At 44.4% G+C, this 26,930-nt stretch overlaps 1 protein-coding gene across 7 annotated transcripts in view; it reads left to right on the top strand.

Moving 5' to 3' along the window:
• AMBRA1 (autophagy and beclin 1 regulator 1) overlaps positions 1-26,930 on the top strand; it is a 189,589-nt gene that overhangs the window by 58,360 nt on the left and 104,299 nt on the right. For 3 of the 7 annotated variants that reach the window (XM_027837760.1, XM_027837763.1, XM_027837766.1), the window contains 2 exons: positions 11,159-11,245; positions 14,865-15,044. The exons of 1 other annotated variant lie outside the window; for it this stretch is intronic. In XM_027837760.1, the coding sequence (XP_027693561.1) occupies positions 11,159-11,245; positions 14,865-15,044 (267 nt within the window). The remainder of the gene's footprint in view (positions 1-11,158; positions 11,246-14,864; positions 15,045-26,930) is intronic. 3 more of the 7 variants (XM_027837761.1, XM_027837764.1, XM_027837762.1) reach the window with 2 other exon arrangements.

Genomic DNA, 26,930 nt, shown 5'->3' on the forward strand with positions numbered 1-26,930 from the left:
GCCAGATAACAGCTCATGGTTATAGAATGTGTTTAGTCTCATCAAATGTTTTACATTTTCCATCTTATTTGATTCTCACAGCTACCCTGTAAGGTAGGTATTGCACATGTTTTTATCCTTCTTTGAAAAATGAGGCTCAGAGCATAAGCAGGTGTCAGAAGGAGCTAGGTTAGAGTTCTGGCTCTGATGCTTAGGAGATGTGGGATCCTTGCCCTTGGGCTTCTTTCTCCAGAGCTGTGGTGAGGAAATTGCTTTACAAACTTTGGGATCAGGATAAGGCCTAGACCTTTGATGTCATTGGACTGGACAACTCCTTCTAATCAATGCTGGGTGGTCCCTTCTCTGCCACATATTGTCTCAGAGACTTGTCCATAGCAGAAGTGTCATATGCTTGGCCCACAACACTCTGTGGTGTTTAAAATGTAATGGGGAGATATTTAAGAAAATAAATTAAAATCCATTAAGACATAGATAATGTTACATTTTGAAACTAAGTCCATATGTGGTCTTCAGGGATTCATTTGTACAGATTAGTGGCCTCTGTTACTGTTTGGGAGTTTGACAACATTGGCCTAGAGCACTGAGAGGTCAGTGATGGGATTTGAACCTAGGCCTTCTGGACTTAGAGGCCAGCTTTCTATTCTTTGTGCTTGGTGTCTCTTATGAAGGGGGAGTGGGATTATGACAGATTAAGGTGGGATTGGGGGAGCTGTTGGCATTTCAGGTAAAGGTAATACCAAAGTCATGAAGGTCAGAAAGCATGGAGCATGGTGGGGTGATAATGATTAGTTCACTTTGGCTGGATCTGAGGCTAGGTGATATGAGGAGATAAAGTTAGAAATGTGTTTGGGAACAGATTATGAAGGACTCCAAATGCCAGGCTAAGCAGTCGGGACTTTATTTGGCTTATAGGAGGAGGCTATTTAAAACCTATTTAAGGTTTTTGACCAGTGCAGTGATGAGTACAGCTTTGGAGCTCTCCGGTAGCAGTATGTGAGTGGGATAGCTTGAAATAGGGAGAGTTTGGAGGCTAGGAGATCAGTGAGGTAGCTGTTGCAGTTGTCCAGGTTACACGAATTTAGGGTGATAGTTGTGAGGGGGAAAGGATGGGGGAACTCATTTCAGAAATAAGATTGACAAATTTTGTCAATCTGTTGAATGTGGGAAGCAAGAAAAGGGACGATTCCAAGATGGCAGCCTTTGTACCTGGGTGACTAGGAAAAAGATGGTTGTCAGAACAGAAATAGGAGAATGAGAATTTTTTTTTTTTGAGAAAATGATGAATTTTTGAACATGGTGGATTTGATACAAGACAAAGAGCCAGGTGGAGCTGTCTAGCAGGCAGTTGAAAATGTGGTTCTGATCAGGAGAGAGGCCTGGGCTAAAAAGAGTTCTGGCTGTCATACATGTATAGGTGACAATTTATATACCATGGAGGTAGGTAGGATCTTCAAAGGAGAAATTATATACTTGTTAATTTTTTTTTTTTTTGGGGTGAAGCAGTTGGTGTTAAGTGAGTTGCCCAGGGTCACACAGCTAGTAAGTGTCAAGTGTCAGGCTGGATTTGAACTCAGGCCCTCCTGATTCCAAGGCTGGAACTCTATCTACTGCACCACCTAGCTGTCCCGAGAAATTATGTACAGAGAGAAAAGAGAGCTAAGGACACCTTTGAGTTAATGCCTACTTTTCCAAGACAGCAGGAGGTGCAGCCAGAGAAGGAAAGTCACAGAGGTAGGAGGAAAGCTGGAATAGGAGGGGTTGGGGAGGTGCATTTTTTAAGACAGGCCAGGCCTGAGCATGTGTGTTAGGCAGAGAGGGAATAAGCAAAGAGAGAAAGGAAAATTGAAGGGCAAGTTTGATGGGACCAGGTGCTTGCAAGAGCCAAGGATGAAGGGAAAGAAGAGACACACCTGGTATGTATCCCTTGATGGAGGTGGCCAGGTGCCATCTCACTCCTTTCTAAGCCATCTTCCTTTTTTGCTGGTACCCAAACCTGAACATTTTTCATCTCAGAACCAGGTGCTTTGTGTTAGAAAGAACCTCAGAAACTGTCTAGGCCAATTATCCTGCCACAAGAAGCCCCTTTACAACATCATCCAGTCTGTAAGGGAAGAAGCCATGCCCTCTTCAGATGGCAGCCCCTTGCCTTGTGGGGCATTGTGGGGAACTCCAAGCCTAATTCAGCCGCTCTGTAATGGTCATCCTCAGTTGTGATCTTTGGGACCAAGTAGAACCAATGAGTGCTCTTTAAAGACTGGAAGATAATTATCACATTCCCAGCACTGGAGCTCTTCTCTGGGCTAAACTTTCTCTTTTCTTCAACTGATGAGGCAATCTACAGGTATTTACTCAATGTCTACTATGCTCAAGGCACTGTGCTAGGCAGTGGGGATACAAGGACCAAAAGGAACCAGTCCTTTTTGTAAAGGTGTTTATGTTCAATCAGGGAAGACAATAAGGGGACATATGTCAACATATACAAAATACAAGGCATTTTGCAAGGAGAGGAGGAGAAATACACTAGCATCTGGGAGGATCAAGAAAGACTATGTTGAAGGTAGCATTTGAGGTGAGTGTTGGAAGAAATGAAAGATTGTAAGACTTGAAGATGAGAAAGAAGGTGACTGTGTTCCAGGCCCTGAGGACTGCCAGGGCAGAGGTACAGAGGTGTGAGATGGGTTCATGTGGGAGGAAGAGCAAGGAGGCCCATGTGACTGGCGCTCAGAACGTGAGGGAAGGAGTCATATGAAACAGGACTGGAAAGAAAGGCTGATATCAGGTTTTGAAAGACTCTAAAAGACACAGTTTATATATGATCATAAAGCAGTGGGGAAGCCATGGAAATGAGTGAGTGTGGGAGTGATGTGGTCAGACCTGTGTTTTAGGAAAATCACCTTGTTAGCTGTGTGGAGTATGAAGGAGAGTGGGGAGAGAGGTGGGGAAATCAATTAGGAGGCTATTGTAACAGTCCAGGTGAGAAGGGATAAAGATTTGAACTAGGGTGATTACTGTGTGTGCAGAGAGAAGGTATGGGTGGTAGAGATATTAAGGAAGTAGAAATGACAAGATTTAATAACTGAATCTGTAGGGTCAGTGAGGGTGTAAAGAATTAAGGTTGACATGGAGGGGCCAGAAGACTAGAAGAATGGTGGTAGCCTTAAAAGAAATAAGGAAGTTGGGAAGAGCAGAAAGGTTAAGGGGAATATAAGCACTGTTTGAGACATTTTGAATTTCAGCTGTTCAATAAGCATCTGGAGATGGAGAGAGCCATGGGCTAGATAGAGATCGAGAGGCATCTGCCTCCTGATCCCAAGGAACCAGTTGTTTTGTTCAGTCATTTTATCTGTGTCCAATTCTTTGTGACCCCGTTTGGGGTTTTCTTGGCCAAGATATTGGAGTGGTTTGCCATTTTCTTCATTTTACAGATAAAGAAACTGAGGCAAACAGGGTTAAATGACTTGCCCAGGGTCACACAGCTAATACTTAAATTGTCTGAGGCTGGATTTGAACTCAGGTCTACCAGACTCCAGGCCCAGTGCTCTATCCACTGTGCCACTTAACTGCCAAGAACCAGTAGATAGTTAATAGACATTTAAGTAGTGCCTACTATGTGTCAGGTGAAAACATCATCATTGTGCTACATCATTTTAAAAATATCATGCTAAAATGTATGGGAGCAAGCACATAGCCCTGCTTCACTCCATTGGTGAATGGGAAAATGTAAGAGCATCGTCCATTATCCAGAACCTGTGCAAGCATGCCATCGTGAACCTGACACAGAATGCTGATGAACTTCTCCAGCATGATGTTTTCAGAGACGTTGTCAGATGCCTTCAGCAAGGGCGAAAATGGCATCAAGGTCGGCAACCCTACTGATGGAACTTGAAAATTCTACAAGCCAAGACTAAAGTGGAGGGAGTATTGATGCATGATTTTTTGTTCTCAGATGACTGTGAGCTCTTTGCAGCCCCTAAGGCTGAGATGCAACTGAGTATGGATCACTTCTTGGTTGCTGTGCTAATTTTGACCTAACAGTTAACAACAAGAAAATAAAGGTTCTCCATCAGCCAGCACCACACCATCCATACATGGAACCATCGGTTATAGTAAATGGAGAAATTTTGAATGCTGTGAACAAGTTTGGCAGCATGTTTTCCGAGGATGCACACATAGATGATGAGGTTGATTCACACATTGCCAGAGCTAGCTTAGTGTTTGGGAGGCTCTGCAGGAAAGTGTGGGTATTAGACTGCCTACCAAACTGAAGGTCTACAGAGCTGTTGTGTCGTCCTCATTGTTGTATGCCTGTGAAACCCGGATGCCAGCACCATGCCAGGAAACAGAATAGCTTCCATTTGAATTGTCTTAAGAAGATTCTGGAGATCACCTGGCAAGTGAGAGTAATGATTATTTTTCTCACATTAATAACCAGTTATTAAATTAGGATTAAAGTTTTCCATTCCTATTTCCTTATTAAGAAACCAGCCCCTGTAGGTCATTTGGCCAGTTTCTGAAAGATGTTGCTATAGATGAGATTGCTCAAATCCTCTGGGTACATGCTTCTTGATCTTGGGTGGGATCCTACCCAACTAGAAGACTTTACAAACAGAATCCAGTCTAGGTGAGTTTTCACCCTTAAGAAATAAGCCCCTGTCCTTGGAACCTTCCATTAGAATTTAGGGTGACCCAGCTAATGAATGGGAAAACCAACCAGATTGGACGGGTAGAGATGGATTCTTTTGTCCAGATTGCTGGAGGCAGCTGAGTCTCATGATCAGGTCACATTCTTAGCAGGAGAAGCTCAAGATTTTTTGCCCACCTTCTCATTAATATGTCCACCCTCCTTATTGATTGTTAACCAATCAGAGTTGATTTCTACTCTCAGGGATACCCTCTTTTCCAGAGTCATTCAGTGCTCTGGGAGGGGTGTTTTTTGGTTGCTGAGAGGAACCACTGACCTCAATTTATTGATTTATATGCTAGCATAATTAACAAATTGAGTATTAATTACCCTGAAACTGTCTCTCAGAAATTTTAATTCATCGCACAAGATAAGGTCCAGGACACTGAGGTTCTTTCTCAAGCTGAAATGCCAAGCATTCAGACTACCTCAGAGACCAGAGAGCACAGCTCCAGTGGGCTGACCATGTTGTTTGAATGCCAAACATACATTTGCCTAAAAGATTATTTTACAGAGAATTCACACAAGGCAAGTGCTCACATGGTGGTCAGAAGAAGGATGCAAGGACACTCTTAAGAACTTTGGAATTGATTGTGAGAGATGGGAGACACTGACATAGGAATGCCCAGTGTGGCATGTCCTCATCAAAGAAAGTGCTCTGCTCTGTAAGCAAAACAGAATTGCAGTAGCTCAAAAAAAAAACGTGAGATGCACAAATTTAGAGACATCTCCACTCCAAATGTTCATGTGGACTGTTTGTACCTAACCTGTGGTAGAGCCTTCCAAACTCCTATTGGTCTGATCAGCCCTGGCTGGACACACTGTACCTTGACCCCAACATAACCATGTCATTCTGGTCGTCTTCGAGAATGAAGGACACCAACCAACCAACTCTGTGTTAGGTACTGTGCTGACCTCTGGGAATACAAAAAGAGGCGAAAGGCAGGGAGGCAACAAGTAAACCATTTACAGACAAGCTATGTACAGGATAAATAGGAAATGATTAACAGAGGCAAAGCATTAGAATTAAGGGGGATTGGGGAAGGTCTCCTGTAGAAGATGAGATTTTAGGTGGGACTCACAGGAAGGCAAGGGAGTCAGGAGGGAGAGAGAAGGAGAGGGAGCATTTCTGGCATGGGGGACAGCCAGAGAAAATGCCCAGACTCAGGACATGGATGGTCTTGTTCAAGGAACAGTCCTGAGGCCAATGTCACTGCATCTGAGTTTGTGGTGGAGAGTTAAGTGATAAGTAGATTTGAAAGGTAGGGATAGCAGCAGATAATGAAGGGCTTTGAAGGCCAAACAGGATTTTGTGTGAGATCCTGGAAATGATGGGGAGTTACTGGAGTTTGTTGAGTGGGGGGTGAGGGAAAGACTACATTGTTGTACCTGCCATTTAGGGAAATCACTTTGGTAGCTGAATGGAGGATGGATTAGAATGGAGTGACTTTAGACTGGTAGACACCCCAGTGGCTGATTGCAGTAGTCCAAGTGTGAGGTGAGGAGGGCTTCTACACTAGAGTAATGGCAGTGTCAGAAGAGAGAAAGGAGCATATTCAAGAGTTGTTGCAAAGGTGACCTTCCAAAGTGTGCTTCCTCTTCTCAAGGAGAAGAGGCTAGCCAGTAGTGTCAGAGGCTGCAGACAGGTCAAGGAGAATGAGGATTCAGAAAAGGCTATTGGATTTGGCAACTTAGAGATTATTGGTAACTTTGGAGAGAACAGTTTCAGTGGAATGATGAGTTTAGAAGCCAGGTTGTAAGGGGTTAAGAAGACAGTAAAAGCAGAGAAAGTAGAAGCACCTATTGCAGACAGCTTTTTCAAAGCATTTAGCTACAAAAGGCAGAAGAAGTATAAAACAATAGGTGGATGGGGTGGAAGGATCAAATGACGGTGTTTTGAGAATGGAGGGTCTACTGAGAAGGCAGGAGGGAAACAGCCAATATAGTGGAAGAGATTGAGGAGAAATGAGAGCAGACAAGACTGAAGTAGCAGTCTGTGGGAGGAGGTGGGATAAAATGGCATTGCACGTGTGGGTAGAGGGTTTAGCCTTGGCAAAGAGGAAGGCTACCTCTTTGTGGGAAACAATAGTGAAAGATGAGATAGTGGCAGAAGGTACCTGAGTGATGGGAGATGAGGAAGAAGAAGGAGTTCGTGTTGAATGGCCTCAATTTTTTCAGTAAAATATGAGTCAGTGTTCTCAGCTGAAAGGGTTGAGGGAGTGGGAGCCATGGGAAATTTAAGGAGAGATGAAAAAAGTTTTGGAAGAGCTGCTATGGAGAGTAGAATAGCGAGTTGATAAGGAAGGTGTAGTAGGATTGCCTAACAGTAGTAAAGGCCCAGTGGAGGTTGTTTAACAAATTTGTAGTGGACTCCATCAGAATAGTTGCATGATTTTCTCTACCTTCATTCAGCGGCACATGTGTAGGAATAAAGGCAGTGTGAGGTAGGAGTGATTCAGGGCTAGGCTTGGTGAAGCACAGCCAGTGATTTGATAAGGGGACAAGGAACTTGAGAAAAGGACAGTGTGGAATGAATTGGTTCACCAAGGGGTCAAGACAGAGAAAAGGGTCGAAAGGGCTAGTGCAGAGGAGATGGCATGGGAGAGAATTGAGAGGTCAAGGGATTGCAGGTTATGATGTGGCTAAAGAGTAGGGTTTGGTAAGACAAGGCAGAGGAAGAGGGTAGAAAGCCAATAGATTATGGTTTGATAAGGAAATTTTGGAATTCTTGAACGTGGAGGTGGCATAATTTGATGGGTAATGGCAAGATCAAGGGTATGACCATCTTTGTGTGTGACTTAGGTGAGATGGGAAATGAGTAGGTTAAGGAACTGATCTATACATATATATATATTTAAGTTCCCAAGTATTAGGGCAGGAATTGAGAAGGAGAAAAAAACTTATGAGCTATGTACTGTGCTCATTGAGGAAGGAGAGTGACCTGGAGGTTTGTAGACAAAAGCTACCAGGATTTTGATTGGGTGGTAGATAGGAATAGCATGAACCTCAAAGAGGGAAATATTATTGAACCTTTTACAGTTTGGGCTCCTACCTCATTGCTTAAGTGAAACTGCTCTGTCCATAGTTACCAGTGATCTCTTAATTGCCAAATCTGGTGATCTTTCCTCTGTCCTCATCCTTATCAACCTCTGTGCAGCCTTTTATACTGATGACCGCTTGTATGTGTTAACTTTATATGTATGCTTTATCTATTTGTATGTACATTTGTTGTCTATACCTTTAGAATGTCAAGTCAGTGATAAACATTTATTAAGTTCCTGCCATGTACCAGGCACGTTAGAGACACAAAGAAAGGCAGAAGCCAGTCCCTGCCCTCAAGTTGGGGGAGACAAGAAGCAAACAGGTACACACAAGCCATGCTCAGGATAAATTGAGTTCGTTCTCAGGGGAAGGCCCCAAGATTAAGGAGGACCAAGAAAGGTGGCACTTTAGCTGGAGAGAGTGCCAGGCGTGGGGGCCAGCCAGTGACTGTGCTTTGGAGGCAGAGTATCTGAAGGGGAGCAAAGTAGAAAAAGACTGGAAAGGTAGGAAGGATCCCACATAGGGAAGGCTTGAAAAGCCAAAGGACTTGGTGTTTGATTCTGAAGGTGATAGGGAGCCACCTGAATTTATTGAATAGGGAATAGGGGAAGGGACTGTACTAAGCCCTTTGTGAATATTATCTCATTTGATCCTCAACAATCCTGTGAGGTAGATGCTATTATTATCCCCCTTTTACATTTGAGGAAACTGAGGAAGGCAGCGGTTAAGTGACTTGCTTAAGTTCGCACAACAATTAAGTGTCTGAGGCTGGATTTGAACTCAGGTCTTCCAGGTCCAATGAATGCTCTATTCACTGGGCAACCTAACTGCCTCTAGGTAGTGACATGATCAGGTTTGTTCTTTAGGAAGATGGAGATACCCTTTAGGAGTATGATGGACAGTAAAAGGGGAGTTAAGAGTTGGGAGAGGGTTTAAGGGAGAAAGCTAATGAGTTCTGTTCTGGACATGTTATGTTCAAGATGTTTTTGAGACATCTAGTTTGAGTGCAGTAAGCAGTTGGAGATGCAATACTGGAGGTCAGGAGAGAGGTTAGGGCTAGAAAGAAATATCTTTGGGGGCAGCGAGGTGGCGCAGTGGATAGAGCACCAGCCCTGAAGTCAGGAGGACCTGAGTTCAAATCCGGCCTCAGACCAAACACTTGACTCGTACTAGCTGTGTGACCTTGGGCAAGTCACTTAACCCCAATTGCCTTACCAAAAAAAAAAGAAAGAAAGAAATTTCTTTGAGAATTATTTGCGTTGAGACAGAGAAGGAGTGGTCAGATAAGTAGGAAGAAAATCAAAAGAAAACAGTGTCACCACAAACCAGACAGTGTCACAGGCTGCAGAGAAGTCATGGCATTGGGAGGAGAGATTATTTCATTCTTTATACTTTTTTCTCCAGCTCAGTGCCTACATAGTAGGTGCTTAATAAATGCTTGTTCATTGATTGGTTTCTGTCAGCCAGTCTGAAATAGGAAAACCACAAAGTTTTGGGGTTTTTCCCTCTATTATATGTCTGCTATGCATTTCTGAGGCTTAGACTAATTCATTCAGCCAAAATTTATGAAATGGCTCCTATGTACAGTGTACTTTGTACGGGCCAGAGGTGCTCAAGTTTGCCCGGCTTTCAGACATGCCCTTTATCTTACTAACTGCCCCACTCCTGGATACACTGCTTTCATTGTGGCTCTGCACATTTGAAATAAAGATGCCACCCACTCACGCATGAAGCAGCGGTTGAGCCCTAGGACGAGCACTCCCCTTCAGGCATAGAAAGAACACAGCCACCTCGCTGAGCTTCTGGGGAGGTGGCCAGCCTCTGAGGGCATTGACGTCTAATTGTTTCCTGTTAACACCGGAGGCAGCAATGCAAATGTTTTTCCACAGTCAAAGAAGATTGTGTAGAAAGAATTGTTCCAGGATTCAGGGAGGTGCTCCTAGTTTAGAACACCGGCTCCCTTGGGAAGTGGAGCCTCTTGTTTGAGGTCAGCTGCCCCCCTCCTCCCCAGTGCAGCATCACCCACAGGGGACTCCTTATGTCCTGAGATGATTCTGTCTGGCACAGTGCTCACCTGGCTGCTGGATGAGCCTTGCTCAGGAAGGAGGGTCATCAGGGGTGGTGGCATAGCCCTGCCTCCAAAGCACGTTGTCAGGAAAGTTGCTCACAGACCTTGCTGCCTTCATTGTCTCTCCTGTCTGCTCCCCGCCCCGCACCTGTCCCCTCACCATCATCACTGTAAATTTTCTGAACTTGTTTCTGAAGTCTTTAATAATCGTAACATGGAGGCCTAGAATAGACTTTTTGGGTTTTTTGGGAGGGGGGCATAGCTGCCGATTCCTTTATTTTGAGTTTATCTGGCCTCTCCATTATCCCCTATTCCATATACCTCTCTCCTCACCTCCCCCTCTTAATTACAAACTTTGCTCCACCTCTTTATCACACAGTGTTAGCAATTTACTTCTCAAACCCTTTGTCTTCCTTGTTTGTAAGTTCCTACCCTTTCTTCTGCAATAGTCAGTCTATCTGATGTGATCAAAAATATTTGGCAGAGATTGGCAGGTGGGTCTGTGCTGAGAATGGCAACTGCGGGTTGAATTATCGTTTCTGTTGGGAATTTATACCTCTCCAGGCTTCCAGGGCAGTGCCCTAGTTGGCTAGCTGCTGTGATAACTGACCTCTTTGCCTGTCAGGTGACTGTACCCAAGGCTATATAGTTTTCATGACAGTTAAGTGAACTAACTTGATTGGGAGAAATTAGTTGCTGCTCTTATCCTGTGTCTCTGCTGAAGAGCCTGGTGGCAAGCCAGTGGCCTGCTCCCTAGAGTGCCAGGCAAGATGCAACAGGAGAGGGGATAATGTGTCTCCCACATGCATTTCTTTCCAGGGGCATGGAAAAGCCATTTCCCCTATGCATTTTTTATTGGGTGAGACCCTGATGTCTGAGACACTCTTGAGTAGAGACTCTGACAGTGATGATGTCTCTATTTAGGGCTAGCCATCAATCATTGCTGGATATGAGTGGTGCCAAGGGGATACTGCTTCCAGCACATGGGACTTGGCAGGGCAGGAGGAGCAGAAGGGTGTATTTCTTGGGGTGAGTGAACCTGAACTAGCACTCTGTTTCAATTCCAAACCCATGCCTACTGCCTGGGCAATTTTGTAAAGGAAAGGAATGGAGTGATGTCTGTGAAAAGGTGGCTCCTGAACAGTACTGAAAATAATTCCTGCAGCTGTGAGCCCCATCTGGGAACTTTGGGGCAAGGATCTAAGTTCTTCGTTTTAGTGGGCATTATATGTCCCTAAACATTTAGTTTAGAAACAGGGCGTGGCGCCTGACAGGGCTTTGATTTGTCCCTCCCACTCTTTTACCTTATGTATGACCTCTGAGTTGGTGTTTGACAGGGACTGCCTTCTGTTTTTAATCTCTGTTAGGAGGCTGCTGGAGTCTTCCCTCATTTCATTATCCCGTTATGATGGAGCAGGATCCCGGGAACACCCCATATATCCAGACCCTGCGAGGTAAGGCCCAAGCGATCTAAGGTGGGAGGGAGTAGATTCTTTGAGCCGCCCCTGCAGAAGGCAGGCACTGCTAAGCTGCGTGAACAGCCACCTCTGCTCACCTTGGATGTAGCTTACACTGCAGCTCTTTTATTCATCAATTTCAGTTTTAGTAAAGGTGGCTCATGTGCCTGGGAAGTAGATCGTAGACAGCAGGTAAGTGAACAAAGCTTCAGCAGGTGTGTTGCTTTGGCAGACAGTGCTTGTCTCACATGGGAGATGAGCAGCCAAATAATCTCTGGTAGAGGTGATCTCAGGGAGAGTCTGAAGAGTTTGGAAGCAGAGCTCCATGCCATTCTGTGACTGACCAGAAGCACTTGGGATTCTGCTGATGGTCAAATGGACAGCATTTTTAGACAGAGATTTACTTTGTAAAGCATAGCATCATCAGTTTCATGGAAAAATTCTTTTTGTTTTTGTTTTTGTTTTTTAGGCAATTGGGGTTAAGTGACTTGCCCAGGGTCACACAGCTAGTAAGTGTCCAGTGTTTGGTCTGAGGCCGGATTTGAACTCAGGTGCTCCTGACTTCAGGGCCAGTGCTCTATCCACTGTGCCACCTAGCTTCCCCTCATGGAAAAATTCTTAAGTCAGAAAGAGATAGGTAATCATTTGTGAGGGCCATCTATAAAATCATAGGGTGGCCAACAGGTTCAGTCAGTTGTTGCATCTTAGTGAGTTTTTTTTGGAGGAGGAGAGGAGGAAAGATTGTAGTGAAAGCAGGTCAGAGCTTTGGTAAAGCTCTTGCTTCTCCTGTAATCATGAGGTGCTCAGATAGTTCTTTTGAAAAAAAAAAAATTGAGATTGGCTCAACTCAGGATCTCCCCTGAAAGTAATTCCTAAAGAAAAATAAATACATGTTACTAAACAAAACATTGATGTTTTAGAGCAGTCTCTAAGGCACATGGAGTATGCTTGTCAGTTCTGTTAATGTTCTGAAAGGAAGAGAAAATTAAACCTTCATTAAATTCAAAGATCTAATAAATTGGGCCATTTGCTAGACCAGAAATGATGGGGAGAGTTATGTAGGAGACTGGGAAGATTAGAAATGTGAGTCATAGAGAACAGAAAGTTTCACTTTGTTGATTTACCTGGAAGATTATCAGGCATAGATCCTGCCATTACGAGATAACTTTGATACTGAAGTATTAGTCTTGTGGACTTTTATGTCTGGGGCCAGAATACTCCATCTCTGTGATTACTGGTATAGTGACCCTCAAATATTTCTGTCACAGTGAAATCCTCTTTCCATACCCAAGAAATAAGAAAAAAAATCAGATTTATCTGATGCTGTCTGGGTCAGTGACTAAAATAAAGATGTATACTATATATGATAATTGAAGCAGGAAGGAGAGGGGTGAGTTTCTGATATTTGAAAGCTGTTAACTCTAGAAGAGGGAAACTATAGTTTTAAGGCGAGTTGGAGAGAGAGAGAACTTTCAGTTGGTGGCCTCTCTAGTCTCTAGAATATCTAGCCTCTTAGGCCATCCCTAGTCCCAACTATCTGCACTAATGATGAGATGTTTGACTGGACAAAGTCTTATAGAAAAAGATCCTGAATTGCTCTCCTTTCCTACAAAGATTGTTGGGTCATTCTACATCTGACCTATTAATTCATCAAAAAGAGAATGTGATGCCTTAGAGAAGCAAGTAACTGACATTTTGTCCTCGAGGATGAATGAGATCTTTATCCTTGAGTCCTCAAATAAAAACTTGAGGATTTAAGTAAACATTTAAATTTCAGCTCAGGGTACATGTGTTTTTTTTCATGTTTAAATTATTAGGGGTGGTATTAACTCATCACAAGATATTTTAATTTCATCCTTCTCTAATATTAAAGCTTTTACAAATAGATGAGGTTCAAGTTAAAGGCCTAGTGTGCCACTTTCTCAGCATTTTGAACTCCCTGCCACCTTTCATAGGTCCTAAAAGAAATGATAGAATTTACTTGCTTTCTTATTTTGCCAAGAATTTTCTACCCCTGCTGCATGGTTTCTTAGACTGACTTTCTTTCTTGTGTTTGTATCCCCAGCACTTAGCACAGTGCCTGGCGCATGATAAGCACTTAACAAATGCTTTTTCATTCATTCATTAGTAGTCTGGAGAGCTCTTAGCACACAGTGAGTAGGTTCTGAGTAAAGTAATTTTGGGTAAGCTTTGTTATTGCTTATTTATTTGCATAATAGTTGAGGTAAGACTTTGAATAATGAGAAGCTGTCCCCAGGAACTGTTGGGAGGCAGATCTTTTAAAAGCAATTAGTTCTATTTCCCCTACTTCCAAAGCTTGTTCCTGCTTCTTTCTTTTCCATCCTCTGAGTTGAGAGATTTCAAAATGGTTCCTGAATAATAGAATTCTGAATGACTTGTGATGGGTAGGAACAGTTGTGTCTTGGCTCCTTTCTCTTTAGAAGCTCAGGATTCTCTGGTTTCTTGCTGCAGATAGCATGGAATTAAGCTTCTGGGGGAATTAACATTTGGAAGAAGCATCTCTTATAATTTGATCTTCTTGGTCAATAGATCTGTGCATTGTCTCTCTACCTGTTGTACAAAGGCAATTTGGATCCCAAATGCCAAATCCCGCTTATTATTCTATGGATATGAACTTTCCATTTCTAGAGGTCAGCTCTCCTGCAAAATTTCATCTGATGATTGTCCTGGTAGATAACTCCCCCAGTGACAGAGACATTTCTGAGCCACGGTCAAACCTACCACCAAGTTTTTCCTGGGCTTCTCTGGTCAAGTCCATGTTTTTCTCAAGGATTTCCCCACAGACTGAATCCAAGCTGTGAAATAGTCGGAGGGCTACGAGTACCTTTGCAAATGCTCTTCTCTTAATTTTCAAGTCACTACGTAGATGCTTTTAGAATTGGAGATTTCTCATAACGTCCTTTGATGCTCTCATTGAAAATATTTTTCTTTCCCTTCCCCCTCAGTCACTCTAGGTAACCCAGATCTACCACCCTAGAAGGTATGACTAAGTGAGTGAGTGTATGTGGAGAAGAGGTGCAATGAGAGATGGGCAGTAGGGAGGGTCGCAGTTTGAAGAACAACACCAGGTCAGATGATGAAGAATGCATGAGCAAAATAGATATTTTCTGGGAAAGATGTTGAAGAAGGAGAGAAGAATTGGCTGTCATCTAATTCCCTGCCATTGTGCCTTAGTGCTCTGCCTCTCCTCCCTGATCCTGGTGTTGTGACTACAAGGAATAAGGAAGTCTCTCTGCCCTTTGACCCTCAGACCACTTTGGATAATCAGTAACGAGTTCTGGGGTGATGATTCTAAAGAGAAAGAAACATCTCAGGTTGGATAGATGGTTGGAAAAACTGCGAGTTTGGCTGACTCCCTGGGGCATGCCAAGAAGAAACAGTCATTCTTTAGCTCTCTATTTGGGCAGCTCTGGCAGCAGACGTGGCAGAACCTCTTAGAATAGAAACTGGAGACCTTCTGAAGGGACCCCACTGGTGCATGGGAGAGCCTTCATCCCAGGGGTCTTCAGAGTCAACTTCTGCAGGGCAGGTGGCATGGAAGAGCTGGAGCTGCCCTTAGTGCTAGTTTGTATCTGTCCATCTCCCTTTCTCTCAGGTTATCTCCTGCTGCATACTACGCCCAGAGGATGATCCAATATCTTTCCCGAAGAGACAGTATTCGCCAGCGCTCCATGCGCTACCAACAGAACCGTCTCCGTTCTTCCACCTCCTCTTCTTCCTCAGACAACCAAGGCCCATCAGTAGAGGGAAACGATTTGGAGTTTGAGGACTTCGAGTAAGTACATACCTGGCCTGCTTTCTTCCTCCTCTTTCCCCTCCCCCCCCCCCCAATCCTGTGCTGTGGCCTCTTCCAAGTTGCCACTATTCAGGCATGGTAGCTCACTCTTATTCTGGGCTTTTACTTCAAATCCCTCAGTCATTTTATAGGTGGGATGAAGGACAGTATTGCTAGCCTGCCTTCAGTACCTTTTTAATTGACACAGTTAGATCATTCCTATCCTTGAAGTTGGAGTGCCACCTTAATTGTAGCTGGTGTCAAGAGCTATCTGATTGGACAAAGATCAGATTGAGAGAAAGATATCTGATGTTAGAGACTGGATTTCCATCTTCTATCCTACATATGACCATTGACTTAGGAAAGATTTCTGATTAGCTAACTTGGCATTGCTTGGGCACATTTTTATTCCCAACTTGACTGGGATAGAGAGAAAAGAAAGGGTCATTGCCTCCAGGAGGAGGATCTTGTCCCCTGGCAGCCTTCATCAGATCCACCCTTGAAGGCTCTGTTTATCTTGCCTAGACTTTCTCCAGCTCCTGCCCTCAAAAAAGCCTTGGAACGCTGGCCAGTATCTTAGGGAGGTTAATCATGGAGATCTGTTCCTTTTAGTCTTTGCAGAGTGGCTGAGTCAGAGGGCCACATTCTTCTGTTTTCCATTCTCTGTCTTGCTACTCCTGGCTTTTCCATCCACTCATCACGTAGTCCTTTCCTTCCAGAAAGTCAGCTTTCCTGGCTGCTTCTACATTGGACATTTGGCTTTTGTTGTCATTCCTCCTGTTCAGGTGATCTCAAAGCACTATCCAAAATGAGAGAGAAGGCAGAATATTGGAGCTCTTTTCCTCTCTTAGGATCTGCTGTTTGGAAAATGACAGGAAGAAAGGATGGTCCCAGAAAAGTATTCCTCTTCTTTCCTCACTCTAGTCTTTTCTTCTTATCCTTTTCAGTGTTTTTATCTGGTACAATTGGGAATTGAGTACCATCTCTTTGCTTTGTTCCTTCTTTCCTTTTCTCATAGGAGTTGGGGCAGGTCATAGGGGTTCAAGAATACCCTCCTCCCCCCTTGGGAGCCATCTGAGAACTTAACTTTGTGATGTAGATGAGAAATACCTTTGCTGGGGAGGATAAAGGGGTCAAGACAGGCCTTTATGAAATTTTATTCTGTGGAATTTCGTGCTTTCATAATTGTACACTTGGAAGCAAATGGTAAAATAAGAGGGAGACTCTCCCCTTTCATCGTGACCCTGTTTGTGTAAGATATAAATGAGGGTGAGAGATGCAGGAATGGCAGTAGCATTCCCAAAGCAGCTGGGGTGGGGTGGGAGGGAGTCTGTCAGGCAGCATGTAGGGGGGGAGCTAAAGAATCAGAGCCCTGAAGGAGCCATTCTTCCATCCCATCCATCCTTGGGCACATTTGGCAGTGGCTCTGTTGGCAGAGAAGGGCAGCCGATTGTTTCCATTCCCCAGCCACACAAGTACCTCTAGGCAAGTGTGTTCCCTGTAGATAGTATTTTTCATGTAGCGAAGTCCATTCAAGGAAGCAGCTGTATCAGCCCTGCCAAGCTTGCCACAACTTGGTGCCTGTGAGCAGCTTGTGTGTGTCTTTTCCCCCCTGCTCCTGAGGAAGTTGGAATTAGTGCTGGGGATTACCAGGCCCTCCTCCCCTGCTGCCTTGGGTTGTCGAATTACCTTCTTATGATGGTGAAAATGCACAGCCCGTGCCTTTGAGCTGCACCTTGCCTCGTGACTTGTCCTTCACAATAGAGTTCTGTATTTAACTTAAAATAGTCTTCTAAAATATTCTCCCCACCTTCCCCCTCCCCCGCTCCTGTTGCCACCTCCTCTCTTTGCCCTTCCTTCCCCACCATTTCCCTTTGCCAGACAGCTTCCTCCCCTTGCTCCCTACAACCCACCTCTGCTCTGTCTTCCTTCTTGCTTCAGCACAACTACAGCATAGCTATCCTACTGATTTCTTGTGTTTTTTCTTGAGACCTTCTTTTTCTTTCTTCTCGGTTAGCAGCAAAGTGCTGGTTTCCCTAATGCCCATCCTGAATCTCTCCCCATGAATGCTTGCTCTCCCCTTTGGGCCGACGAGAGCTATAATCTTGTTTTTAATAGCTCCCTTGTATTAGTCACTCGGCAGCACTACAAGTCCAGGTTTTCTAGGGAAGCATGCTGCCTGGTTGATACTGGTTTACTATGGATAGCTCTTCTCCTTGCTTAGACCAGTGAACACTGAGTATTACCCCCTCTGTTGTCTGCTGCTCTTCTCTGGAAGCCTTTTAGAGGCTCCCCGGAGGGAGGTGTAATAGGGAATGTGAGGGAGGAGGCTGAGAGGCTTCTAAAACTGATATAGCATGGCGTGTGTCTCAGAACAGTGCCCCTGAGCTTTTTTCTTTTCCCATGATCCTCCTATCCCTGACTCTGTTTCCCCTAATTTTCTAAAGCTGCCTCCCTTCAGTGCTCCATCCCACTCACTAACTCTTGGGTCATTCTTTCACTCCTTTCCTCCCCCTTCTTCCTTACTTAGATCTCACCTGATGAACCATGTCTCCCGACTCCCCTAGCCTTCGAAATGAGAAAAGTGGTACAAGCTAATGAGTTCTTGTGACAAAAACAAGATATTAGTGCTTGGCTTTTTTAAAGTTCTGTAGTGTACACAACCTTTTAGAATATCTTGCTAGAAACACAGTTAAAGTTCTATGGAAGCAGACCCTTAGATAGAGAGGCTAACTTTGGAAGCTGGGTAGCAGCGGGCTAAGCTCTGTCTTCTTGGACTCTAGATGGATGACCGTGTCTGTATATAAAAGTAGTTTCCTGCCCTGAATTCCTGCCATTCATCTCTCTTATCTCCTCTGCAGTGAGAAGGAGAAAGATTGCAGATTCCTTGTTGGTCAGAGCTCAAGAACTTGAGATCTTAAATCAGGCAAGTTTTTGATCTGCTTCAGGAGATCTCCTCTGTAGACCTTTAGCTATGGTCTCGTAAGGCTTTCCAGAGAAGAGGGAAGATGACATTGTGGCTGGCACTGTTGTCCTTCTTCTTTTATGCCCAGGACACTTCCTAGAATGTAGGGGGGCAGAAAGCCCAAAGCCACTTTGCCCTTTTCTTCATTTCTGTCATCCCTTTGAGTGGAGGAGAGCTGCAAGGTACAGGTGACATGGCCCATCTGAGCTACCGAGGAAACTGTGACCTATGAAACAAGCACTTTGTGTTCCTTTCTGACTTAATACCTGTAGCTTTCTCCCTTATGTTCCTACTGATGCTGGTTGTACCAAAACTAATGACCACACCAGAATCACCTTCTGCCAGGTTTCCCTCATCTGCTGCTGGTAGAGGAAGCTTCTTTGTTCACCACTTCAAGGGCCAGCCTGGGTGAAGAGCTCTCCGATAGATGACAATGACAGTTATTACGGTGGTGGTGAGGATGATAGCTGACATTTAGACAGCACTTCATATATATGTTTTCTGATTTGATCCACAAAATAGCCATCAGAGGCAGGGGGTAGTATCATTCCAACACATACACCAGATTAGATTGAACTTTTGGAAACAATTACCAGTAATGACAAACAACAACCACCATGACAATAATAATAGAGCTAGTAGGATTTGCAAAGTGCTTTACAATTATTATTTCATTTTGTCATCACAACAGCTCTAGGAAGTAGGTACAATTATTGTTCCCATTTTATTTTGTTCTATTTTTTTATTTTTTTTGGTGAGGCAGTTGGGGTTAAGTGACCTGCCCAGGGTCACATAGCTAGTAAGTGTCAAGTGTCTGAGGTCAGATTTGAACTCAGGTCCACCTGACTCCAAGACTGGAATTCTATGCACCGTGCCACCTAGCTGCCCCTATTGTTCCCATTTTATAGATGAGAAAACTGAGGCTGAGAGCGGTTAAGTGACTTGTTCAGGGTCACAGCCAGTAAAATATCTGAAGCAGAATTTGAACTCAAGTCTTCCTGACTTCAGGTCCAGCACTGTATGTACCTGCTATCTATAGCACTAGGCTACCTAACTGCTGCTCCTAATACAGAGTAGCAGAAGTCTTAGATTAATTAATATAGCTGACGTGGGATCTGTTCTTTGTGCTTTTGCTTGGAGACAATATATACCCAAGAGAGAGATGCTCTGTTTTTAGCTGAGGGATGACTCTTCTTAGTCCACCGTAATATCTTAATTTTTTTTGCCCCAATCCCACCATTTGTATTTGCTCTTTTCCTACCCAGAAGTCCTGTAGGTATGTTGTTGGTATTATCACAAGGAGTTCCCATGGAAGGAATGAAACAAGCATTTCTTCAGCTCTTACTGTCTGCTAGGTACTGTGTTGACCACTGAGGATAGAGATGTAAGCACAAAGATAGTCCATGCCCTCTGAGAGCTTGCATTCTAATGGTGGGGAAGACCTCCCAAAGAAAGTCAAGTGGAGTGGAGGCAGGGATGGTTCTGAGATGTGGAAGCCGGGAACAGGAACAGGAGGGGAGTGAGCAGATCTGGTCCCTGCTGTAAGATGGAGGCTCCAGAAGGGACTCACCAGTGGGAGAATGGGGCAGGCCTCAAGAGAGAGATACTCCTGATTGGGGAGCTAGGTGATGCAGTAGAGAGAGCTCTGGCCTGGAGTCAGGAGTCCAACGTCAGACACTTAATAGCTGTGTGATCCTGAGCAAGTCACTTAACCCCTGCCTGCCTCAGTTTCCTCTTCTGTAAAATGAGGATGATAACCCTACCTCTCGGGTTGGTTGTGATGATAAAATAAGATAATATTTGTAAAAATATGCATATGCATAGAAACAAATATATATTATGGTACCTATTATTATTAATTTATTAATATTATTATTAAAAGTCTTACCTTCTGATCCCAGAGCTAACGGTCCTAACAGAGAGGCTGTCCCTACTGAATTCATAAAGTCTGCATCAGGTAGGGTGTTACTTGCCTCAGCTCCCTCTGTGGTTCTCCTGAATCTCCAAGACTAAGAATATCCTGCTTACTTGATGTGGGCAGGAGTGGCTGCTCTGATGGGAAATAAATGACTGGCCAGTAAGAAATGGGACAGAGAGTTGCCGCATCTGAACTTTTGGACAAAGTACTGTCTAATTACTTTTGGATAGAAACTGCCTAACCGATCAGGATTCCCTCTTATCCTTTAGCATCCAAATCAGGGGCTCTTCAGAGTCTGAAGTGTGGGCGGGGTTTGGATGAAAGGTTGTATTTTCAGTGTTATCACTATACCAGGCTGACCTGGAGTCAGCCAGCCCAGCAGCCACATATATTGAGTGACTGTGGTCTTTGAATCCAGTGCTTGCAATAGAAGGGAGGGAAACAACCTGCCATCCCCCTTTCTGGACTATCCCACCCACATTGTTTTTTTTTGTCTAGTTTCAGTCTTAAGTACAAAGGCTTTTCCCAAGAGCATCATCTTCTGTGGATGGTCCACCCCTTTCAGTTACTTGTTCATTTTCTCTCTGGCTTGTTTTTTACAAGCTAGCAGCCCTATGGAAGTGATCTCTAGGAGTTTAGCATCTAGCTTTCCAGCCTTATTAATGGGGAAGGGAAGAGGTGAGGAGCCTGACAAAGCCACTTTCTTTTATCCCTCAGTCCTTTCCTGGAATTAATGGTGAACCAGTGAAGTTCACCGGGCAAGTAAGTGGCTTCTAGAGTGATGTTGATCAGTGTGGGACCATTTGCAGATACCTTGTTGGCCCATTAGCCCAGGGGTTAAAATGATGTGGCTTTGGGGCCTGGAGTTAAATCTGGCCTCAACACTTAGCTGCTTTGTGACTCTGAGCAAGTCAATGAACCTCTCTTGGCCTTGGTCTTTTCACCTTTAAAAATGGGGATCAAACAGCCTCTACCTCACAGGGTTCTTGTAAGGAATAATGAGATAACACATGTAGAGTGCTAAAGAAATTTGAGCGTTTCACAGAGGTACTTCTTGTGGCTTCAGATTCAGCTGGCTTGAAAGTGGTTGAGGAACATTTAGTGTACAGAATCCTATCCTTCCTTTAGCGATTTCCTACCATTTGTTTGGCAGCTTTAGAAAAGCGCCTTCCCCTTGTGGGCTGAGTCAATAAGAACATTTTTCATTAGGGAAAGAGTGGTTGGGAAGAGGGGGTTGGGAATGGATAAAATAGAAGAAAAGAACCTCCATCAGGAAGTAATCACTTAAAGAGAATTTATTTTTTAATAGGAAGAGCATAGTAAGAGCTTAAACTGTTGCATAATTTATGCTGATAAAATGAAAAGGTATATTAAGGGAGGGGACCCACATGTAAATGGTAGTTTTCATCCTTTCTACCTAAAGTGGCTGATTTCCAGTGGCAGACAAAGAATTTCTTCTGTTCTAGGAGAGCTTCCCCTAGTCAGGCTCCTAAGGAAAAGGAAGCCTTATGGCAGGTGCTCCTCCCAGGGCTTTATGCTGTTTAGTTCAGGAGAGTGAGATGTGCCGTTGCTGCTGCTGCTCTGAGTTAGGAGGCTTAGGCTGGGTCTGGGAACGTTAGTCAGGACTCCTGACCCTGGATGTTGGGAGCTGGGCTGGACAAAGTGTAGGTGTACAGGGAGGCGATCTTTTTCTTTCTGAATTTCCTTATTAAGAGTGGATTAATTTTCCACATTTTCAGCCATGTGCTGTCAGAAGGATAATGGTTTTTTCAGCTTCTTGCTCCATTTAACTCGCCTTTTTTACAAAGGTTCAAGCCTAGAGCTGTTTGTCAGCCAGGAGCAGTGAGCACCTGACTGTCTGGTCAGGACACAGGACACAGGACTCAGCCAGTTTATTTCTCATTCCTTTAAATTACAGCTTCTCTGGGAGGCAATTAATCCCAAACCTTGAGCAGCAGAGATGCTGCTGTGTTTTCTTTTGTTTTGGAGATAAATCTTCTTGGACTCAGCACTTGTCTTGGGTTCTTGATTGTTTGAAGGGCAGTTTTTGTCTCATAAAGGCTTTTTTATTGTTGCCCCCCTCCCCTTCCCAAATGTCCCTCTGAGAGGTAATCAGAGCTGTGCACAGTTCGACACCCAGGAAAGCCATTAATAACCCAGCCAACTTCTCTCCTGCTGGCTTACAGCAGCCTTGCCTCGTCCATTGATGAGGATTTCTCTGGTGTTTCCCTGGAGAAGTTTCTCTAGAGAAGGGATCACGATAAGACTTTTGAGGTGGGGGCCCAGGACCAAAGGGGCTCGTGTCACTGTGATCTTTACCTGTCAGTTGGCAGGGCCCCCCCCCTCCCCGGGCAGTTTGGTCTGCTCCACATCTAGCCCCAGCATTTTAATCTTCCCTATTTCCCTCCAGCAAACAGTCTCTCCAGGCATTTCCTGATCAGGAAGTCCCTTCCCGGTATTTAGCCTGTCTTACTTTCTTCCTCTCGCTCCCCAGAGCTCTTGTAACATATTGTGGAGAGACTCATTAAGTGAACAGGTTTCCAGCACACCAGTGTTCTAGCCCTGCTGTCCTTTTTACCTTTTCTTGCAAGTCATGTCCATCTCCTTCCTCACAACATACAACTCCCCTTTCCATATATGTCATGATCAATCATTGTCTTTACTGCCCATCTCCAGGTTCTCCCTTAACTCCAGTATTTAGTTCAATATGAATTTACACAGGGATCAAGAGAATGTAAGCTCTCTGTAGGCTGGGACTGGTTTGCTTTTGTCTTTGCATTCCCAGCAATTTATCACAGTGCTAAATAGATAGAAGGTACTTTATCAGCTTCTTCCCTTTACTGAGATGTTTGCAATGTATTATTTAAGGCCCAAAGAATTTCCTTCTCTCTATTCTGTGACTTTGTTGAGGTTTAGAATTGGGAGAGCTGGTTCAGATGTGAAAGAATTCACTTAGACCTTTTCTGTAACCATTGGGAGCTTTATTTTGAGAAAGCTTCATGGGCTTGAGATTAGCCAGCCAGGAGCTAAACAAGGGCCCTGATTTAGGGAAAAACCAGGCTTATATAAACAGAAAGCTATACAGCCTGTAGGATGATTATGTAATTTTAGGGTTTCTTGTGGGGGTTGAAGATTAGGGCTTACAAGATAAGGAAAAATTGTCATGACACAGGATGGGGAAGATAAATGACAGGATAGGGAACACAAGATAAGGGAGACAAAAGCAACTCTTTTGGTGCAAGTTGTATGGTATTTCAAGATAAGGGGATAAGGACTTTAGGAGCCCTCTAGTTCAGGAGGGGCCTCAGCAGGTACTGGAAAAAAACAACCCTTAATAACCCTTTTTTTTAGCTTTTAGGGCACAGTTTATATCCATATCAACTTCACTCTTCTGACTTGTCCCTTCAGGCTTTCTGATCTTCATTCTGACCTCCTTTTATATTGTCTTGCTTGGACTCAGGAAGACCTTAGTTCAAATTCAACCTCTGACACTGACTAGCAAGTCACTTATCTTCTGCCTGCACCAGTTTCCTTATATATAAAATGGGCTGATAACAGCATCTGCCTCCCAGAGTTGTTGTGAGGATCAAATGAGAAACTTGTGAAGCACTTTGCCAACCTCAAAGCACAGTATAGGTGCTCTAATTATTGTTGTTACTTGGAGAACGCATCAGTTCAGTGATCATCTCTATAGATCTAATCCTAACTGTTGAGGTTTAGAAGTGCTGGGACCCTGAAATCCTGTCTGAATGAATTCGCCCCAAGCCTTCTTTCAGCCAGAGATAAGGTTTATTAGAACATCCACCATATTGGCCAGACTCTTAAGGAATCTAAGCATTTGTATCACTAATGCTGGGGGGCCGGATCTTAAGAATCTGGGCCCTTGGCTAGGTTCTTAAGGAATCTGAGCACCTTAATGGAGGCAAGATGGACCTTATATAGAGAAAGACTGTGGGAGGGATCTAGGGAGGATCTTGATGGGAGTGGCCAGTAGGTTGGGGTGAACAGAACTACTGGGATCTGGACTACATGGCCAAGGGAGAATGGAGTCCAGATAGGATTAAGAGTGGGAAGGGGCCAGGGAGGTAATAGAACAGAATTGTGAGATTGGGTGTAGCCACAATGAAAGACAAGTTGAGTAGATTACAGCCTCAGGCAAACGCTAGAGATTTGAGAAAAGTCCAGGGATTTTCTTTTTTGAGCTCTAGATCCCGAAGACATGGTCTTTTCCTTTTAGGGGTTTAGATCCCATCCCCATCATAACCACTTGCCTAAGCTCCAATTTCAAATCTCCACCTGCCTTTTAGAAATTTTGAACTGGTGGCCCATAGGTATCTCTAGCTCTCTTGGAATCAAAAACATGGCTCCTTGTCTTTCCCTTCAAATCCACCCCTTTTTTGGACTTCCCTGCCACTGTTGAGACTATCATTATCCCTCAGTCATCTAGACTTGACACTGCTGTGTCACCCTCGAGTCTTCCTTCCCAGATCCAATCAGATGTCAAAGCTTGTGGTTTCCACCTCCACAACCTCTTGGGTTATGTATGGCCTTCTCTCTCATCACACGGCTGGCACTCTGGTGCCTGACTCCTGGCACCTCAGACTGGTGTGATTGCCGTAGTCTACTGCTTGGTCTCCCTGCCTCCAGTCTCTCCCTCCTCCAGTGTGTTGAGGTTTATGGGTGCTGGGACCCCACAATAGGGACAAGAAGATCCTGCCTGAATGAATTCGACCCAAGCCTTCTTTCAGACAAAGACAAGGTTTATTAAAAATCCACCATATCGGCCAGACTCTTAAAGAATCTGAACATTTGTATCACTAATGTAGGCGGGCCAGATTTTAAGAATGGAGGCCAAGATGGATCTTATATACAGGGAGACTGTGGGAGGGATCTAGGAGTGACCAAGTAGTCTGAGGTGACTGGGAAGTGACTGAGAAGAACCGAGAACACTGGGGACCTGGACCATGTGGCCAAGAGAGACTCGGGTCTAGGTAGGATGTAGGAGTGGAGGTCTAGGGTGGGGCCAGGTGCAGACAATGAAAGGGCAGTTAATTAACTGGGAAGGGTCAATGCCTTAGGTGAACACCTGAGACTTGATCAAGTGGGAAAATTCAAGGAGAGTTGGGGGGGGGGTGTTCTAGAGCCTGTACCCTCTCATTCCCCCCTCAAACAAATGGGACCTAAATTCTTTTGGGGTAAGGGGCAAAGATCTTGACTTGGCCCTGTACCCTATCAAGTGCAGCCTCCATTCAGTTGCTCTGCTTACTCGGGGGATTTCCTAAATTTCAGGTAGGATTATGCCACCCACCCGTTCCCTGCCCCAGTACCTCCAGAATCAAATAGAGAGTCCTTTACTTTACATGGAAAGCCCTTCACTCCCCTCCCAATAGAGTCTTTTTAGACTCTTGTCCTCCAGCTATTCTTGAATTCAGCCTTACTGATCTTCCTTGTCTTCCTCTAACATCTATAGGCACTCTGTCTCCTTCCTCCAAGACCCCCATGCCTGTTATGTTCTTCACCTCCACCTTGTAGTTTCTCTGGCTTCCTTCAAGTCTTGGCTCAAACAAATGCTGGCTCTTCTCCACCCCAGGGATTATCTCCCTTTGACACCGTATAGATCTTCTGTTACCGATGTGATTTATTTGATGTCACCCCATTAGACTGTTTGCTCCTAGGGGGCCTGTGTTTTCTCCTTTGTCTGTAGTCTAAGTACTTAACATAGTGCTTGGCCCCTGGTAAGCACTTACTAACTGCTTGCCAACCGATTGACCTGGATTCTGACATCGTTACTTGCTCTCGCCAGACCTGCCAGTGATCTTATAATTATATTATCTGCTGACCTTTTTCTTAGTCCTTGTCCTTCTTAACCCTTCTTTCTGGGTACTCTCCTGGTTGGGTTTTTGTGACCTTAGTCAGCTTGGGTTCTTTTCTTCCCCTTTAGCGACTTTAGTTTCTACTAGATAATGTTCTCTGGGTGTGCTTGAAGATTCTAGCCTTGGGCCCCCTTTTCCGTACCTTCACTCCCTTGGTAGCCTCCTTCACTCCCCAGGGTTTCATTATCATGGCTCATTTGAATGTCCAGCCCCAGTCTGTCTCTGTCTACTTTAGGTTTCTCAACTTGGACGTGTCCAAAACAGAGGTCATGACTTTCTACCCACTCCTCTTCCAAAATTCCCCATTTCTGTCGATAGCACCTCCATTCTTCCCCTTACCCAGGATTGCAACCTTGACATCTTCCTCACCCCACAGATCCAGTAAGTGCCAAATTGTGTTGTTTCCATCTCCATAGTGTTACTTAGGTCAATCCCCTTCTCTCCACACATAGAGCTTCTACCCTTGCTCAGGCCTTCATGGCGGCTTGCCTAGATTCTTGCAATAGTTTCTTCATTGTTTCTTTGCCTCTGGTCTTTTGTATCTTTTTGTTTGTTTGTTTGTTTGTTTTTTGTTTTTTTTTAGGCAATTGGGGTTAAGTGACTTGCCCAAGGTCACACAGCTAGTAAGTGTCAAGTGTTTGGTCTGAGGCCAGATTTGAACTCAGGTCCTCCTGTCTCCAGGGCTGATGCTGTATCTACTGCGCCACCTAGCTGCCCCCGGGTCTCTCATATCTTCAACTGTCTTCCACACACTGCCAAAGTGATTTTCCTAAAGCACAGGCTTGACCATGCCCCTCCCCAACTCAGTCAACTTCCGTGGTTCCATTAACCCTAGGAGGAATATCAACTGCTTTGTTCGCCATATAATGCCCCTGACAGTTTGATCCCACCCTACCTTTCCAGCCTTCCTGTATATCATTCCCTTTCACCCAATCTGTGGTACAATTACACTGGTTTTTGTTGCTCCTCATACCTGGGCTCCATCTTCTATTTCTGGGCCTTTTTGAAGGTTCTCTCCTGCACCTTGAAGTTGGGCTCAGAGGCACATGCAGCCTTTCCTGATCTTCCCAAGGTCTAGTGTTCTCTACCTGGTATCGTTTTTGAATTGATTTATCTGTGTACCTGTTGTC

Source organism: Vombatus ursinus, unplaced genomic scaffold (genome assembly GCF_900497805.2).
Source record: "Vombatus ursinus unplaced genomic scaffold, bare-nosed wombat genome assembly UNPS02014822.1, whole genome shotgun sequence".
NCBI classification, from domain to species: Eukaryota; Metazoa; Chordata; class Mammalia; order Diprotodontia; family Vombatidae; genus Vombatus; species Vombatus ursinus.